At 48.9% G+C, this 19980-nt stretch overlaps 1 protein-coding gene across 4 annotated transcripts in view; it reads right to left on the bottom strand.

The window, feature by feature from the left end:
* LOC136844859 (1-acyl-sn-glycerol-3-phosphate acyltransferase alpha-like) overlaps positions 1–19980 on the bottom strand; it is a 274861-nt gene that overhangs the window by 180294 nt on the left and 74587 nt on the right. For all 4 annotated transcript variants that reach the window (XR_010854985.1, XR_010854987.1, XM_067114102.1 and 1 more), the window contains exon 2: positions 15383–15516. Coding sequence is in view for 2 of the 4 variants with exons in the window: in XM_067114102.1 (XP_066970203.1) it covers positions 15383–15516 (134 nt within the window). In the remaining 2 variants the exon portion in view is untranslated. The remainder of the gene's footprint in view (positions 1–15382; positions 15517–19980) is intronic.

The following is a 19980-nucleotide window of genomic DNA, read 5'->3' as shown; positions in this document are numbered from 1 at the left end:
AATTGCTTCTATGATTCTATAAGAAAAATAGAACGGGTGCTCGATGTGTAGTCTTACAGCATCAGCACCAGTTCCAGGAGCTATTGGTTCGAGTCCTATTCTCATCCCTAAGGAGGAGAAGTTGGAGGACGGGGAAGGAGGAGGAAGAGAGGCCAGTCACTCGGAATCCTTATCACTTCCAGAACCAACACCTTGGGCGAGATGCTACTCATCTTCTTGAAGGAGCCAGGTAAGAAAACACAACTTGTTGAGCAGCCACCACAGGGCCAAGGAAAAAAGGTTCCAAGGACCTGTGGGCAAGACCACAGGAAGAGAAGAGTGTGGTCTATGAGACCACGTCTTGCTTCCAGACTGACAGAAACTTCCGGAATGCGAGGGATGGACCAAGCCATCGACTTCGTGAGCTCTTGGGTGGAAGGTACCGGTGTCGTCGTCAGCTGCCGTGTACCTCCTTTGATTGTTTCATGAAGTCAGGAGGAAGATGTGTCCTTAGACACTTCTTCCTTTGGAGAGAGAGTACTAGCGAAAACGTTGACAACATCCAGGTTAGGAATGTTGAGCCTTTCGGAAAGTACCACAGCTCCCTAATAGGACAAAGTAACAAATATCTGGATCATTGAAACTAAAGTCCAAGGAGGAGGGGAACAAGAAGGACTTGAACCCGACAGTAGATGCCAATGGATTCGGAGTCCTACTACGACATCCGAGAAGGAGTCGAGGTATGATCCCCATCCCTGTTCTTCCATCTTCTACGCTAAGGCCGTAGTAAGATGAGAGATGCTCCTAAGAGGGCACATCTCTATCTGACGACTCTTGTAAGGCGCATGCAGAGCACGGACAGGAACCGTAAACGAAAGTCACATGCCACCCAGGGAACAGGTCCCTGGGACAGCACGACCGAAGAAGCTTCTCATCAGTAGCTAACTCTCGACTGGTGAGGAGGTAATGGACAACTTCAGATAGAAGACTAGGTCACAAGGGCCTACATTCTTCACAAATGAAAGGGAGAGAAGCAATCCTCGGTGAAGACGAGGAAGTCCAGACTTGAAGAGCGACTCTGACCCGAGAAGTTCCATCAACGACACCACCAGCGAAGAAGGAGGACAGTGTTGCAGAGGACTTCAAAGGATATCCCGCTATATCCGTTGCCGCTCGGCGAGAAAGCCTATGCTTGCAAGGAAAGCTGGAAGGTCTCCCAGTCCTGAACACATAGGGATGTACTGCCTCAAGAACCTTCTTGTGTAGCTGTTACAGGAGTTTGGGTCAAGCAGAATATTTCTCAATGCCTTGGCTATCAGGTCGGATGAAGGCGAAGTCTTCAAGTATTTGTCTGTAACTCAGGGTGAGCAATGCTTGTGAATCCCTTGCGAAACGGACAAATACGGAGGGAAAAAACGTTGATATAAATACGGAGGGAAAAACATTGATATAGAGTTTTCCCCAAAAAGACAGCATGCCTCACCGTAGCGGCCCCTGGTCTGGTATGAAGGAGCGAGAAAAACTACTGACTTGTAGGACGGTAGGGATTTCTCAGTTGAGCAGTCTCTCCGGCCAGCTAATGAAGAATTAGAGGAATTTATTTCTGGTGATAGAAATTCATTTCTTGCTATAATGTGGTTCGGATTCCACAATAAGCTGTAGGTCCCGTTGCTAGGTAACCAACTGGTTCTTAGCCACGTAAAATAAGTCTAATCCTTCGGGCCAGCCCTAGGAGACCTGTTAATCAGCTCAGTGGTTTGGTAAAACTAAGATATACTTAACTTTTCTGCATGAATCTTCGTGAAGAAAAGAGTGAGCAGCATGTTCCGTCCTGATCACTCAAATCCGAGGCCAGGCTTGCCTACCAATACATCTCCACCGGGAATGCATCTGGTTAACTGAGCTGTCGAGTGTGCAATAGAACACTCGAGCACCTGCAAATGTCGATAGATGAAACAGGAGGAAAAAACGATTACCTCTTGTTTGTCAACAAATGCCACTACTGTGGTTTTGTTGTTCAATGAAACCAGTGAGTATAGCAAAACTCATCCTGAATTCTCGGACAGCAAAAAGGTTGCCCTGAGCCCAGGATGGTGATGAGAAGGTACTAATTGTCTCAGTCACACACCTTCAAGACAAGGTCTTACCAGTGTGCACCTATTCCTCAATCAGTGAATCCATAAGTAGACACAAGATGTGAGGGGAATATGCATGCATACTCGAAGGTTCCTTCAATCAAGCATTAGCCTAACTCCTTCCTCATACTTCGAAGAGGAAAGAAGGATGGAGGAATGGAAGCAGACTTCCATTCTCCACCATGGGGAAGCTGCTGCAAGAATACAGGGTACCGAGACAATTAGCTCTAGCCAGGCTGGCATTTCCCAAATCAGGAGCACGGGAGAGGAGGCGGGATGGAAGTTCAATGAAAAGAATTGCCGAGACCTAAGGGAAATGGATACTTCTCCTGAAGGAATCCATTCCCAGGTCTCGGCAATGTTGCTGCCAGTTCCAAAGACTCGGTAAGTATCATTTCATCCGGGATCAGCAGTAGGAGAACTTCTTTCTGGTCAATACTTCTTTTCTCTCTTCCTTTCTTCCCTCCTCCCATATGGGAAAGAGGGTGGAAAGAGAGACAGTTATGTGCACTTTCCTAGAAGGGAAGAAGAGGAATATGTGTTCTGCAATTTTCTTCTGAAGCCTGGGACTTCTTAGCTAAGGAGTTGAGGTGGCTGGCTTGAACTCAAGGTCAAGTTGAGATGACTAAGACCCAAAGGTCTTGGCCGTTGTTCAAAGGATGAGGCAGTGCCCTGGTACGAACCTTGATTACCGAGGTATCTGGCAAATCTCTGAAAGAGAAAGGCAGAACCAAGTAAAAGTTTGTTCCTAAGGGTAGAGCCAACTCGGGACTTATGAAACCGGAGATCCGAATTGGGACAAAGTCCTTCTTCTCAGCACCAGAATTGCCCAAAAAACTGCAGTCAGCAAGACTTTTCGAGGCAAAAAGAATTCATATTCTGTCGAGGCAGGGGAGAAGCTTGGTGTCTCGACCTGAATTAACTCCTTCAAAGAAAAGAATTCATCAGGTCAAGAACGCTCTCGGAAGCCAGGACCGCGGCGGTCCCCGACACTCTTGGCCCCTTGGGAACTGCAAGGGTTGCGAGTGATGAAGATTATTCATTGGGGGAGCCGTGGTCCTGTCCCGGGGATCCTCACGCCAACGAATCGGTGCGAAGTTCTCCGAAAACACAGGGGTGATCGCAACTTGAAGAGGAAGACCCTCGCGGTTTCCGAAGCGTGAAACTCCTGTACCTCTCCCCTTGGAGGGAGACCTTGACAGATCCCATGAAACCCTCCTTGGCTACCTGGTTATATGACGAGAGAATTGGGGAACCGACACCCAAAGCACGCCAGGCAGCCGAACTCAGAAGAAGTTTGTCAGAGCTCTCTCTGTCCGTCTCGCACCTCTTGGAACAACGGAGAGGAGAAGAGAACAGGTGACAAGAAAGAGTACCCCTACCTGTCCTGCCAGTAAGATAAGCAGGAGAGGCGGACCATGAGCGATAATCAGCCGAAGGAGATTACTGCCAAACGGGGGAAGAGCGCTTGTGCCGTGGCAAAGTGCTTTCCTGGGAAGAGCAAAAAATTCACTCGAACATAGCCGAGAACTGGAATCGGAAAACGTGAGTAGGGCCGAGCCGAGCCGCACCGAACCGAACTGAGCTGATCACACGAACGCGATCCAGTTGGTTGGTATGCAGTGGACTGGGAGGCAGGCGAGGCAAGCCGAGCTGAGCCAGTCTTGCAAGCCGAGCTAGTCTCGTAAGCGTGACCAGGGGCAGAGCCGAGCCGAGTCGATCGCGCGAACACAAGCAGAACTGGGCAGGCCGGAACTCGTCTGCCGTGAACTATTGCTAGTTTCCTGAACTCTAAGCTCCTTTGAGGCTGAGGCCCCTCAAGAAGAAGGTTCAAAGGGGAATTCTGTGTCGCTCGGCACCCAGACACACGGGATTCTCGGCACCCAGACACCTGGGAGTCTCGCACCCAGACTCCTGGGTGTCTCAGCACTTCTCTCATCAGGAGAGCGCTCGTGATTCATAGAATTCGAGCTACCCACGAGACTCCCAAAAATCGGGAGCGGCTGCTTTCAGTTTCCTAAGAGATCAAAAGAGCCAAGCACAGAACCAGTCTTAGACACAGACTTCCAAGACTGGCAACGAGGGCGTGGCCTCGAGAGGCCGTGCTCTCGTGGCCCCTGAAACGCAAGGCCCCACAGGAGAATGCAAATCGGTTCCCGCCCGAGGGCGGAAAAAGCCAACGAGAGAAACTTGTCTCCCGGAAGAGAGTTAGTCCCTTAGAAGTCGCGCAGGACTCCTGAAGGGAATCTCGTCCCTGCTTCTTCTGGTGTTCGAACCGACAAGATCGAGACACCAGGCTGGGAACCTGACTGAGCACTGGCAAGCACTCAGGGAGCGCTTGTGGTGTTGGCAGGAAGAGCTGAGACACCTGGGTGCCTCGGCCCTTTCTCTTGCACTGCTCCTGAACTGGGCCGAGGAAATTTTCTCCAGACCAGATCGGGATACTTGATATTCCATAGAGTCTCCAGCACTTGGAGCGGCTTGCAAACGAGCGCTCGAAGCAGCCCCCATCTTAGAGGCGGAACCTCTAGGACTGGGAACGGGGTCGCAAACTGAGGTCTGTGTGCCCGCGGCTTCCGAAACACAAAACCCAGGGCTATGCAAATCAGTTTCCCAACCTGAAGGTCGGGAAGAGCCAACGAGAGACCCACTGCTTCCTCAGAAGGAGGCAGTCCCTAGACGTCCAAGGGCATCAAGGGGAAGAAGCAGCCTTCCTCTCCTTCGGCCGACGGAGGTCTGTCCGATTCTCGGGACCCCCTTGGGCCTTGGGAGAGGAAGGGAAGACAGAGCAGAAGACGAAATCGAAGATAAGATGAAGAAGACGGCGGCTACTTCCATAGGGGACTTCCTTCACCTTCACTCCGACATCTACAGGATGGTGGACAGAAAACATCGTAACCTCCAGGGCAGTCAGGCAGAAATACAACAGAGGCGGGCCAGGACACCACCACCAGGAGAAGCAGCAGCTATGATCAGGACAGTCGATGCAGGAGCTATGGCAGCAGTTCGGAAGGCAGGAGCTACTGCAATGGCCAGGAACATCACTCCAACAGGGCGACTTCCTTCATCTTTACGCCGACATCTACAGGATGGCGGACATTGTAACCTCTGGGGCAGCTGGCAGGAACACAACGGAAGCGGCCCCAGGCACGACTGCCAGGAGAAGTGGCAGGCATGATCAGGACAGGAGATGCAGGAGCTACGGCAGAGGTTCGGAAGGCAGGAGCTATTGCAACGGCCAGGAACGTCACTTTCACAAGGCAACTTCCTTCACCTTCCACCGACATCTTCTACAGGATGGCAGACATCGTAACCTCCAGGGCAGCTGGCAGGAACACAGCGGAAGCAGCCCCGGGCATGACCACTAGGAGAAGTAGCGGGCACGATCAGGACAGCCGCTGCAGGAGCTACGTTAGTGGTTCGGAAGGCAGGAGCTACTGCAATGGACAGAAATGTCACATGAAAGTCACCAGCAGTGACAGGAACGATCAGGGCAGCTGCGGCAGGAGACCAGGAAGAGCAGCCCAGAGACTGTGTCGAGTTAACAAGAGCATAACACAGGGAACAGCAGGAGCAGATGGACCACAGATGTGCCATAGGCAGTGCAACAGCATACATAAAGACCAGCAATGACAGCGATTGATCCACATCAGCGGGAACAGAGTCAGAACAATCCCGACGTGGAAATATGTCATCTAACCAGGTACTGTGGATGATCCTGAAGCAACACTAAATGAGCGTCAGGACTGCTTCATGCGTGATATCCTCTGAGACATCCAGCCAACTACTGCTGTGTCTGTGAAGCTCACTATCAACCTGAAAGAAAAAGCAAAGATGATTAGTAGAGGGAGACTCCTCTTGCTACAAGGGGAACTGCCCTACACAGCGAGAGGAGGTACTCTAGAAGAGGTTGCCTGATTACTCCCCGCCCATGGTCTTTGCCCAATGAGTGAGCGAAGAGGGCGAAGGAGAGAGATCTACTAAAGGGGAGAAGGAAGAACCTACAGGAAGAGAAAAAGGATGGAGGGGAGGCCACCAAGGGTGCTGTGGAAGCAGAACTTACAGACGACGCCTGCAACCTCTCACCCGACCCGTAGTTCTTCAAGCACAGGCGGCGAGTAACACTCAGCATAAGTAGGAAGGAAATAGTGATGGTGATGCCCCTTATACAAAGAGGGCGGAAGCCCAAGAAGGGAAGTAAACTCTTATGTCCCGATCAATGTAAGGGAGCGAAGATATTACGTCCCAAACTACATCTCTGAATGTACAGGGGCGCCTTCAGTATCTACATAAAGGGCTGCTGCAAGAGAAGCATTACCACTTGGTTACGCTTCTCAAATTACGCCCTTGGCCGTCAAACCCAAGACACAGCACAGGAAAATGACATTTTTATAATAAAATAAAGTTTTATATATACTTACCAAATAATTACATAGCTATAGTTTCTACTTACGCGGCAGCTCAAAATTTGAAACTCGCGGTAGCGCTCTTTTGTTTTGAGTGTAGGTATGTTGCCCAGCCCACTTTCGGGGAAGAATAGGTACAACTTAGCTAAGGAGCTCAATTCGTTTATGCTCTATGTCCATGAGGGGAGGAGGGCGGGTTTCGATCATGTAATTATTTGATAAGTATATATAAACTTTATTTTATTATAAAATGTCATTTTATATATGTAACTTACCAAATAATTACACAGCTGAATTCCACATTGAGTGGAGGTAGGATGAATGGACATATACTACCCAAAAATTACTTGATATGGGGGTAATTTGGGATAGCAAATTAGCTAGCATCTTGGAATACTTGTTGAAACCTTACCTGGCGAGGGAGCAACAGCAGACGGGTACTGCCCCTGGTAGTAACCCCTCTCGACCTGTAGCAGTGTGGCGGTAGAGCCAAGAATCACCTCTACTGAGTGGGTGCTTTGCAACGTAGGAGGTCAATCGCATGTTGCCAAAGCTGAAAAATCCAATGGGTCACATAATGATATGTGGATTGCCCTTGCCCTGGGCGCAGTACAATAGAATAACTAAGACCAGATAAAATTAACCTACACTGCATTTCGACCTTTTATCCAAAGCCATAAAAACCAATTGATGACACTTAAGATCAGTGTACATCAAACTTCCCATGAAGTACGACTGCCCTTATTCAAGGAGAGTGGATAGAGGAAAAGGGAAGGCGTTCCTCCTATCCTTCGTCCCCCAATACCATGCCAGCTGTGAAAAACGGACCTAAAGTACTGCATTTTTCATACACTGTCTCAACGTCCCATAAATAAAACATGGCAAACACTGACTTGCACCTCCAAAAAGTTGTTTGTAAAATCGAAGAGAGAGACAGGTTTCGTTTAAAAGCCAAAGACGTTGCCACAGCTCTTATTTCATGAGCCTTTACTTTGCACGAGGGAAGTAAATCGTCTTGAATTCCCGAATGTGCTTCCGAAATTATGGATCTTAAAAAGAATGACAGTGCATTCTTGGACAAAGGACGGCTGGGTTTTTTAACGGAACACCAAAGATTAGGGGCCGAACCTCTAAGGTTTTTGGTTCTCTCAAGGTATACTCTTAGAGCCCTTACTGGGCAGAGGACATTCTCTTGCTCGTCTGGGCCTAATACTTCTGAGAGGCTCTTGATAGAAAAGGAGCGAGGCCAAGGGTTAGCCGAATCCTCGTTTTTGGCCAAAGATTCTAAAGTTAATGAGTATACTGCATTGCCTTGTGAGAAGCCTATCCTTTTGTCAATGGCATGAAGTTTGCTGGCTCTTTTGGCTGTGGCAAGTGCCACCAAGAATAATGTCTTCTTCGTAAGATTGCGAAAAGACGACGACTCTATCGGTTCAAACAGTGGACCTGAAAGCCAGTTGAGGACCACGTCCAGATTCCAAGCGACTCCTACGGGTTTAGCTTGCTTACTGGTGTTGAAATGTTTAATTAAATCAGTTATGTCTTGGTTGGAAGACAGGTCTAATCCTCTATGTTTAAATACTGAACTCAGCATCGCTCTGTAACATTTGATGGTCGATGTTGAGAATCCTTTCGCTGTTCTGAGGTATAAAAGAAAATCAGCGATTTGAGTTACAGAAGTTTTAGAAGAGGAAATTCCTTGTTCTTGGCACCACTTCCTAAAACTGTCCACTTGGATTGGTAGACTGCAGAGGAAGATTGTCGTCTGCAGTTAGCAATAGCCTCTGCAGCCTTTCTTGAAAATCCTTTTCGCTCTGACAAGTTCCCTGACAGTCTGAAGCCTGTCAGAGCGAGTGGATAATCCTTGATGGTATCGGAGGAAGTGTGGCTGTCTGAGAAGACTTTTCCTCTGAGGAAGTAGTCTTGGAAAGTCTGTCAGAAGGCTCAAAAGATCGGGAAACCACTGTGTGGCCAAAAGGGAGCGACTAGTGTCATTGGCACGTTGACGTGAGAATTGAACTTCCTCAGCACTTCTCTCACCATACTGAAGGGAGGGAAGGCGTAAAGGTCGAGATTCGACCAGTCCTGCAACATGGCATCTGTTGCCCATGCTTGTGGGTCCGGGGCTGGGGAACAATACAATGGAAGCCGATTGTTCCTCGACGTCGCGAACAGGTCTATTAACTGTTTTCCCCACAGTTTCCACAGGTCGGTGCATACCTGTGGATTGAGTGACCATTCCGTCGGTAGGACCTGTTTTCCTCGACTCAATTCGTCCGCCAGGACGTTCAATTTGCCGTGAATGAACCGAGTCACTAAAAGAGTTTCGTTGCTCCTTGCCCAAAGAAGAAGTTCCTTCGTCGCTTCGTTGAGAGTGAAAGAATGAGTCCCTCCTTGGTTCTTGATGTACGCTAGTGTGGTCATGCTGTCCGAATGCACCGCTACAGTTTTGTGGTAGGTTATCGTTGCAAAATGTAGAAGTGCAAGGTGAATTGCTTTTAGTTCCTTCACGTTGATGTGGAGGTTTCTCTCGGAAGGAGCCAAGTTCCTGATACTACCATGTTGTTGAGGAGGACTCCCCAACCCAGATAAAGCGTCAGAGAATAACGTTAGGTCGGGGTTCGTTGGAGTTAGAGACATTCCTGCCGAAAATCTGTCTTTTGCCAACCACCATCTGAGATCCTCTTTTATCTGGGGAGTGATGTTGAAAATGAACGAGTCTGGAAAAGACTTCCTGTTCCAATTGGCTTTGAGGTAGAATTGAAGTACTCTTGAATGCAGTCTGCCCAATGGAACGAACTTTTCGATGAATGAAAGAGTTCCAAGAAGACTCATCCATGCGTTGGCTGAGCAGGAGTTGAGAGTCACGAAGTCCTGGGCTTTCCTTCGGCAAGCGAGTATTCTTTGATGGGATGGAAAAGCCCGAAAACTCCGAGAGTCTATCACTATCCCCAAATAGAGAATAGACTGAGTGGGGACTAATTGCGACTTCTTGAAATTTATCAAAAGTCCTAATTCTTGGGCGAGGTGAAGTGTTTTCCGTAAGTCCTCCGTGCATTGATAATTCGATGGGGAACGAAGAAGCCAGTCGTCCAGGTACAGAGAGATGTTTATCCCTATTAGATGAAGCCACTTCGTAAGGGGCGCGAGTACCCGAGTGAAAACTTGAGGGGCCGTGGATAGTCCGAAGCAGAGTGCCCGAAACTGGAAGACTCTGTCCTGGAACACGAATCTTAGATACTTCCTGGAGTCCGGATGAATTGGAATATGGAAGTAGGCATCTTGCATGTCGATCGTGACCATCCAGTCTCCCTGATGGATGGCCGACAAAACTGACTGATTCGTCTCCATTCTGAATTTCGTTGTTTGAATGAAGCGGTTCAAGGTACTGACGTCCAGGACAGGTCTCCATCCTCCTGATGATTTGGGAACCATGAAGAGACGGTTGTAAAATCCCCTTGAGTTTACATTCCCTACTATTTCTATTGCTCTCTTTTCCAGAAGGGCTGAAACTTCTCGAGATAGGGCAGGGCAGAAAACTTCTCTGAGTTTACTGAGTAGGCTGCTAAGTTGATTGGAGAGGTTACTAATGGAGGTTTTTCATCGAAGGGGATTGTATAACCTTCTCTTAAAACTTTCAGTACCCACAGTTCCACATTTCTCTTCTCCCATGCTGGCCAGAAATGTGACAGTCTTGCTCCCACTGGGACACGGAGGACCAAAGTCTCATTTCCTGATGTTTGACTTGAATGGTTTCCTAGATGGTTTGGAGGTTCGAAGGTTGGTTCTCGGACGGGACTGTAGACGGCCTCTACCTCCTCGAAAGGGATGTTGTTGCAGCGGTGACAACGTCCTAGTAGTTGCAGTAGAGGTTGTTCTCGTAGGAAAATACGATCTCTTGGTGGATTGTGTGAAGAGATCTTGGGTAGACTTCTTTTGAAGATCGACTGAAATTCGATCTATTATATCTTGCGGAAAAAGGTTATCCTTGACTAAAGGCGCAAATAGAAGCGAGGAACATTCTGACGGAGTGACACCTTTAGCTGCAAACGAGCACCACAAATCTCGCTTCTTGAGTACTCCTGTAGTATAGATGGTAGCTAGCTCTACTGTTCCATCTCTAACAGCTCTATCTGCGCACCCCAAAACACCCAGCCAGTCCGATGCGAAGTTTTCTTGAAGTGACGCACAGTCTTCTATTTTCTTAGTCAAGGTTCCTATAGTCCAGTCTAAGAAAGTAAAAATCTCAAATACTTTAAAAATATCTTTGAGAAGGTGGTCCAATTCAGAGGATGAAAAAAGAATTCTTGCTGAAGCGAAGGCCGAACGACGAGAAGCATTGATAATACTGGAGAAGTCTCCTTGAGAGGGGGCAGCGCCTCCCAAGGACGGAGCTTCTCCCGTTACATAAGCCAGATACTTCTGTCTTACCAAGCGAGAAGGAGGAGAACAGAAAACCGCCTTCTTGACTTTCCTTTTCTCTGCAAGCCAGGCATCCATATGGCCGAAAGCTTTCTTCGAAGACGAAGACAACACCAGGCGCGGAAGTCTGGTGGTACCTGGAGGTTGACGCATGCCGAGGTAAGCTGAACCCGGCGATAAAGGAATGACTGGGGAGAAGGACCATGGGTAGCAGACCAGGAAAAACCTGAGTAGAGCCGAGTAATGAGAGGTGGGTTGTTCCTCTTCTACAGGACCTTTGGCAGACAAAACAGGAGATCCTGGAGGTTCTACGGGGTCATGTACCGCTGGAGTTGGTTTCTCAAGAAGGCTCAACACTTTGTCAAGCCAGAGTTGAAGCGGCGCCAAAGAATTGTCTATAGGGACTGAAGGAAATTCTTGCTAAGAGGTCACGACCGCATGAGAAGAGGGGTTGATTGAAGATGCGCCACCCACGACTGGGCGCATGGATGATATGCGCCCACCCGCTGTAGAAGCAAAAGTCCTGTCCGTGGGACGCTTGGTTCGCCAATAATGGGCGCCCTGAAGACTGCTGTTCCTGGCCCGAGGGGCCAACACGGGCTCTTCCGTCTTGGAAGCTGGGCATTCCCAAACAGGTAAGGTTGGAGCAGTGCGCTCAGGTGATGGGCGCTCCGACGATGGTGTGCGCTCAAACGACGATGGGCGCTCGGATCTTGGACACTCGGACATTGGGCGCTCGGAAGAAGAAAGGTCGGATCCTGAACAGTCTGTGAACTGGCGTTTACGAACATTGTCTGGGCGTTTTCTTGCGCAAGAAAGAGAGCGAGAATCTCTTGTCGGCGAAGCCCAGAAACTACAAGACGGGAGAGGGCTATGATCTCTCTCAGCTGCTCGCTTACGAGGTGGGGAGAATCGGAGTCCATAGAAGGGCCTAGCCTTTTCAGTGGTCTAGATACATGAGAGAAACAGTCTGATCCACTTGAAGAAAGTGTGCGCGTATCCATCCTAATACCTTTCCAACGGTATTCATCCGCGGCCTGGGATCGGTGGACAACGGGTTCGGATGAGGCGATGACTGCTCGTGGGCAAACCCCACCGACCTCCCTTGGACTGTCAGTTTGCTTCCTCCCATGTTTGCAAGGGGAGTTTAGCAGGGACCTTGGTCTAGGAGCATCGGTGGGACAAACAGCCGCCCCCTCCACTGACACATCACTTGACACAACACTATTAAATTTGTCCATTAGGACTTTCACAGAATTCCCAATTTGGGACACCGTATTAACAAGTAAATTAAATTTCTGGTCTACCTGTGCTTCTAAGCTGGCAATGGCATTGGGTTCAGCAGAATAAGAATTAGGTACAGGAGTGATGGGAAAAGCTGGAGGGCTGGAAATGGGAGAAAAAGCTGTCACAGGCGTTGAAGGGATAGGTAAAACATCAATATCTTCCCTTGAAGAATGGTCCATACTAGCAGAAGCCTTAGCTTCGGCCCTAGCTGTAGCTTTCCTAATTCTGTCCCTTTTCAATTTGTCTAAATGAGATTGCAAGTTTTCCATTTACCCTGATCCCAGTCTTTACATTCGTCACAAGTCAAATCAGGGGAACAAATTTGTTCCCTACAAGTACAACAAATTGTATGTTGGTCGTATTTTACAGACGTGAGTCTAGTTTTGCAGCCTTTGCTGCAGTACCTAAAGCTGGATAAACTAGAGTCAGACTTAATGGTCAAGAATTCCAAATGAATAAATACCACTCAAATTGTCCAAAAAAAACTAGCTAAGCTAATAGCTGCGCTACCAACAAAGAGTACTTCACCAAAGACGATCTCCGACATTGGTGAAAACAAAATGACAGAGCTGCTAATAACTGGTGTTCAGTCACTAACCGGCAGAAACGAATTGAGCTCCTTAGCTAAGTTGTACTTATTCTTCCCCGAAAGTGGGCGGGGCAACATACACACACTCAAAACAAAAGAGTGCTACCGCGAATTTCGAATTTTGAGCTGCCGCGTAAGTAGAAACTATAGCTATGTAATTATTTGGTAAGTTACATATATAAAACAATGGCTTATGCAAGGTTATCACCAATCATGGGTTTGTATTATTAAATATCAAACACACGTATATATAAACAAAATACAGAAAGATCCCACCGGGATAATAAGAGCTTAACAACAGTCAGGCAGAGAGAACTAAAACCACGTCTGCAACGCATGACAGCCGAAAGCAAACTGGAATGTTTACATCCGGGCAGGCAGGTATTCCCACCTACCTGGTGGTAGTTACTGCCTAACCACCTTGCTCAAGAGTTTAACGGCCATTTCCAGCCTATGCTGAAAGTAATTCCTAATGTAAAGGACCGACGGTTTGTATATTGTGTCGGAACAAACATCGAAGCAGGGAAGGTCGGGACTGAAGGCGAGAAGAATCCTGGAAAGTTCGGCAGCAAGGACGTCAATAAAGCTGCATAAACTGTTGGAGGGGAGCCCTGACCCATTTCACCAACTTCACCTTCATCCTCTTATGAAACAGGGGACAGAAGCAAATCTTGAGGGGCCTGGGCTAAAGAAGGTGGCTCTCTCTTGAGCAAATTTAAGATGTCTGCCCGCTGACGCTGAATAGGAGCTAGCGATGGGTCTGTTGTGTCTGCAGAAGGCGTATGAACTGGAGTCTTGGGCGCTGAAGGGCGCTCAGGCATAACTGGAGGAACGGGCGCTAATGGGTGCTCGGTAATGGGCGCTCAGGAATGGGCCCTCAGGAACTACCAAGTGTCTGGGTATTGCTGGGAGATCGGTTGCTCTTGGGAGCTTGGGAGCTACTGGGCGCTCATAAGACGACGAGAAGCGCCTTGGAGCAGACGAACGCTTGGTCTCACACACAGGATACAGTGGAGAAAAGTGTTCTGGGGAACCCCAGAAACTACAAGATGGCTGTTGCAAGGGTTCCCTAAATTTCTTGGAAGGCACTGGAGGGGAGTGGACTGTGTCTGCCGCAGGCCTTTTCAGTGGCCGCGATTCATCACTGAAGAGCCAGCAGCACCTATTCTCGGTGCTGAAAGCCTCGGAACTCGAGGATAGCCTACTCACATCCGTTTGGATGCCTTTCCAATGGCTAGCCTTTACTGTGGGATGTGCAGCTGCCACCTCCACTGACACTTCACTAACACTAGCACTTTTTTCCAATTTGTCCATAAGGACACGCACTGGAGCACCCAACTGGGTCACAGTATCCACAATTAACCCCATTTTGATATCAAAATTACATATGAGTTTCTGCTGGCAAGGGGATCAGGTTCAGAAGCAAGGGAGCTGGGTAAAGGAGTAGGCTGAGTAGTTGGAGGAGAATTGGGAACAGGTGACACAGCAGGAGCAGGTACAAGTAAAGCAGGAATATTGTCATCAACAGAACTAACTGGGGTCTTGCTATCTACTGTCTATTTTTTGGCTCTAGCGGCTGCCTTAATTTTCCTGTCTATCTAATTTTGCTAAATGAGACCCCAAAACCTTCCAATTTCTAGCATCCCACTCTGAACATTTGTCACATGTTCAATCAACTGAACACTCTTGTTCCCTACATTCTACGCACATAGAGTGAGAGTCATATTTTTCTTTAGTGAGCCCAGTGTCGAAGCCTTTGCTACAATAGCCTAGGCTAGCAGCGCTAGAGTCTGACATATTAGGCTAAGTCTAAGAAGTCAACAATCGAGTTATGCAGGCAGTCCCCGGTTATCAGCGGGGGTTCCGTTCTGAGGGTGTGATGATAACTGAAAACTGGCGATTTTCGGCGCTTTTTCAGGGCTTATCAGCGCCAAAAAGTGCCGATTTTTGGTTATTAGTGCCTCTGTTTGGTATGTATCAGCGCCAATACCCAATTATTGGCATCGATAAGTGGAAATCAGTGATTTTTGGCGCCAAAAATTGCCGATTTTCATCGCTAGACAAACACCATAAAACTGGATCGCTGTTAACCGGGGACTGCCTGTAATGTAAGTTAAATTGAAGAAAAGGCAAACTAAATTGAAAATTAATGGTCTCGCTAAGAGAGAAACTAACATAAATACAAAAGCTGTAGGCTACCTGTACTTCACCCAAAAAATCTCAAAAGGAAATGAAATGCGACAAGAGCCAAAATTTTAGCTGACTGCTCACAACTGAACCACTGTTGGAGCTGGCAGAAAAACAACTGAATCATGCTGCTGAAGTCGCTCCTCTCGTACCCCGAAAGTGGGCAGGGATTGGTCACCTACACCAACACTAGCACTACCACAAATTAAAAAATTTTTAAGCTGCCAGTGAGTGAAACTATATGCAATGTAGTTACTTGGCAAATTACCTACATAAAATTTTATTTCTTCTGAAACTCTGCAGTTTGCAGTATGTACCCACAAGAACAAATGTAAAATAAAGTATCACTAAATGAAAATACAGCACTTTAATTTTACCCAGAAAATCAATGGAGCTTTGGTGGTTTGCTACAACAATGGCTGGTCGATCCACAGTTATATGTTCCATGCCATGCACTTCCCAGTGTAGCCCAAGTAAGGGGTTCAGTATTCGTAGAGGAAAGGTGGCTATTCTGGAAAATAAAAATTAAAGATTAGCATATCAAGCAAAATTATTGGCCAGCAATGTACTCATCTTGCTTACTATTCAAATACTAAAGTAAAATATTCAATCTCTTCAAAGCTGACATTTTTTTTTATGATCAAAATGCCACTGTAGCTTTCTTTTGCATCTTTGGTACAACAATAAATGGTGCCATGAGACAGGAAGCAAATATACATATACAAAAAAGCAAATTTTTAAAGTAATTAACAATAAATGGTGCCATGAGACAGGAAGCAAATATACATATACAAAAAAGCAAATTTTTAAAGTAATTTGTATTTTGCCTAACATAAAAACTTGCAAGTTCTTTACATAGGATTTAGATTGCGAATACGAGCTGGAACAGCCATTTAACTTTCAGACAAAGCTGTTACCTACAGATGGGTATGGGGAAACCCCGACCACCTTTTGGCCTGAACTCCATTCCGGCCCAGGTACCAGAATGGGGGATGGCTGAGGTGGGACATAAATGTAAAAAATTTCACTTTGTATATTATGAAAATTACAAATTGCTTTAAAAATTTGGTATTTGTTCCTACAAAAATACAAAACTTTATTCTTTACATAGACTTACCCCTTGGTTGGGGGAGTCTGGACAAATATCTGAACTGCCTTGTTGGTTCTACCAACCAAGGAACACCTTCCTGGTCTGAAAGAGCAAAGGAAGAAATCCTGCACCTCTAGCTAGTTGAACAAAAGGGATATTGCAAATGCTTGATTTTAGGGAATGAAGTAATGAGTTTGCTTTCGTTACCTTGTTGAAGGCTTGTAGGAATCAGTTTGTAAAGTCATCTGTAAAGTCATTTGTACAGTTTGTAAAGTCATCTGTAAAGTCATTTGTTAAGTCTCATCTGTAAAGTCATTTGTAAAGTCTCTGCTGAGCAAGTTTTCTGTGGAGACATCCCATTTTCTTTGTCTCTACAATTAGTAACGCCTAACGTGCCAGGTCACGTAAATTCAATCATTTAAACTGTGTATATATTTGTTTACCTGTTATCAATTGTGCATCGTATGTTTCTTCTTTCACAGGCACCAAGATTGTATCCAATTTCACTTCTGTCCATTTTCACATTGTAAAGTGTACTCGATCGCTGTATTTATTGTTATTTATTATCGACCTCAGGTCACTGAGGCTCCCATTGTATTCCGCGACTCACCAGTCTGTCGCTATATAAAGTGCCTGGATCATGAATAAATTAGCAGTTCTCTTTTACCCGCTCGTTTTTTTGCACCTCTTAAAGTGGTGACCTTGGAGTGGTTCCCGAAGCCATTAGTGGACCCATACAGCGACTCAGTCTTGGCTTTTGGAACTTACTCACGCCCTTAGCGGACTAATTATGGCACTGGACCAGCGTTTGGGTGTGCTGACACTCGTCGGCAAAATCACCAGCGTCATTAGTGGACTCACACGGCACGCTTCCAATTGTGTTTTGACAGAGTTCCCTACTCCAGTTAAGACGGCAAAGAGCGAGCAAAGACGCGGACATTCCTTCCCTCGTTCAGTTAACCGCTAACCTCGCGGATTCGGATGCCTACCTCCCTCCCATATCACCCGCGCCGAGGCTCTCACGCTCCTCCACACCTCTGCCCACGCCCCACACTCTCCCCTGCCCGGCAGGACAATCACGGGTCACCCTGTCCATAAAACTGCCGCCGTTCACGCAGGGGAATCCATTGGTATGGCTGTACAGGGTCGAGAGCCAGTCTCAGGCTGGCGGAACTCAACGACGAGGTGCTGCAGGCGGACACAGTACTCAACGCCCTGCCTGAGGAAACCTACAGAAAGCTCGTCCCGTGGGTGTCCGCCGCATGTCCCCTCACCTACCACCTCCTGAAGTCCCTACTCGAGGCATGCTCCCTGCTGGTCGCCGAGCGAGCCGCCCGCGCCCTCGACCTCGCCGTCAGCCCGCGGCAGGATCAGAGCGTCATGGAGTCTTGGGGTATGATTCAAGACCTCCTCACCCTCCTAGACACCGACGGCACTGGAAAACAGAACGAAATAACCCTGTCGCGGGAGCCCCTCCTTCATCAGCTCCTCCCGGAGGTCAGGACACAAATCCAGGAGCCCTACGCCATGCCCCTCGATGACCTGATCCGCACGACCCAGAACCTGACGGACTCCGTGAGGGCAACGAAGCGGGTACCAGCACCCGCACTACCGGTCAGCACCATCCAGCAGGAGGAAGGCGCAGAGCAGGAGGTCAACATCATCGCCAGGAGGCGCCCAGCGCCTCACAACAGGTGGAATTCTATGGGGCTTTGCCACTACCACAGGCGGTTTGGCAAGGATGCCCGGAACTGCCTGCTGCCCTGTTCATTCGCCCGTTCAAAAAATGGGGGAGGCGGCGGCCAGCAGGACAGGCCACCATAGCAGCAGAAGAACCCAGGGGCCCAGAACCAGTAGGCTTCTATGTCCCTGACATAATCTCCGGCAGGATGATGCTGGTCGACAGGGGGGTCGTTAGATCAATCTTCCCGGCATCCAGAGAAGACCTCAAGTGAGAACCGGACCCGGCTGCCTTCCTGACAGCCGCCAACGAGTCCCCCATTCTTTCCTACGGCACCAGGCCCCTGTCGATCTCCATCCTTGGCCGGAGGTATTCCTGGGACTTCGTCATTGTGGACGTTAGGACCCCGCTCCTGGGTGTGGATTTCCTTGCCCACTTCGGGCTGGCAGTCGACATCGGTTGGAAGCACCTCCTCAACACCGACTCTTGCCAGTCCCTCCCGTTGGCAACGGGACCCAAGGCGCCCACCATCTGCTCCGCCGCCCCACCAGTACTCACAGCTGCTGACGGAGTTCCCGGACGTTTTCAGGCCCGAGCTCCGCCAAATCCCTGGGGCCCCAGCCAAACATGGCATCTACCATCACATAAAGACAAAGGGCCCCCTGCGCATGCGAGGTTCCGGAGGCTTCCCCCGCGGCGCCTTCAGGAGGCCAAGAATGCATTCGCCAAAATGGAGCAGATGGGAATCTGCAAGAAGGCCTCCAGCCCGTGGGCTTCCCCCCTCCACATGGTGCAGAAACCAGACGGCTCCTGGAGACCCTGTGGCGACTACAGGCGGCTTAACCTCGCAATGGAACCTGACCATTACCCCCTGCCGAACATGCAGGACCTCACGGCTTCCTTCCACGGGGCCAAAATATTCACTAAGTTGGATCTCTTGAAATCCTATTTTCAGGTACCAATCGCGCCAGAGGACATACCAAAGACTGCCATCATCACGCCTTTTGGGTCCTACGTGTTCGCCTTCTCCACCTTCAGAGCCCTTTGTTGGCTGAGTCGGTTGAGCTTCAGACTGTCAGTCGATGGGCCGGAGTTCAATTCCCGCGGCCGGCTGATGAAGAGTTTGAGGAATTTATTTCTGGTGATAGAAATTCATTTCTCGCTATAATGTGGTTCGGATTCCACAATAAGCTGTAGGTCCCGTTACTAAGTAACCAATTGGTTCTTAGCTACGTAAAATAAGTCTAATCCTTCGGGCCAGCCTTTGGGGAGCTGTTAATCAGCTCAGTGGTCTGGTAAAACTAAAGTATACTTAACTTCTCCACCTTCGGGCTGAGGAACACCGGGGCGACTTTCCAGCAGCTCATGGACAGCACCCTAGGGGACCTGAAGTTCTGCGTCTGCTACGTAGATGATATCCTTATATTTTCCAGGTCCCACAGTGAGCACCAGAAACACATCCGGGCAGTCCTGCAGCGCCTACAGGAGAACGGCCTCGTCGTACGTTTCGGCAAGTGCACCTTCGGCGTCCAAAAGGCCGATTTCCTGGGCCACGAGGTATCCCCAGAGGGTGTCCGCCCGCTCACATCCAAAGTCGCAGCTGTCACCAGGTTCCCCAGCCCCACCTCCGTCAAGGCTGTCCAGGAGTTCCTTGGGATGGTGAACTACTACAGGAGGTTCATCCCTGGGGTCGCACACATCACGGCTCCCCTGACGGAAACTCTGAATGGCCAACCAAAGTCCTTGTTGTGGGGACCCAGCCAGCAGCAGGCCTTCTCCCTGACGAAGGCCGCCCTCGCCAAGGCAACCGCCTTGGCCCACCAGAATCCCAATGCCCCCCTCCAGCTGACGACGGACGCCAGCAACGTCGCCTCTGGTGTTGTCTTGGAGCAGGTTATTGGTGGCGCCCCCCAGCCCATCGCCTTCTTCAGCAAGAAGTTCAACCCCGCAGAGGCCCACTACAGCACCTTCGACAGGGAACTTTGCGCAGTGTACCGTGCAGTCCGTCACTTCAAGTTCCTCCTGAAGGGCACGCCCTTCACAATCTACATGGACCACCAGCCGCTGGTACACGCCTTAACCAAGCAGGGTAGCAACGGCATCTCTCGGCCATTGCCGAGTTCACCTGCTCCATCAAGTACCTCCCCGGCAGGAAGAACCCTGTGGCAGACGCCCTCTCCAGAGTCGAGCTAAATGCGGTGCAG

The sequence above is a fragment of the Macrobrachium rosenbergii genome, chromosome 13 (genome assembly GCF_040412425.1).
Source record: "Macrobrachium rosenbergii isolate ZJJX-2024 chromosome 13, ASM4041242v1, whole genome shotgun sequence".
Classification (NCBI taxonomy): domain Eukaryota; kingdom Metazoa; phylum Arthropoda; class Malacostraca; order Decapoda; family Palaemonidae; genus Macrobrachium; species Macrobrachium rosenbergii.
This window is presented reverse-complemented; position numbering and strand designations above follow the sequence as displayed.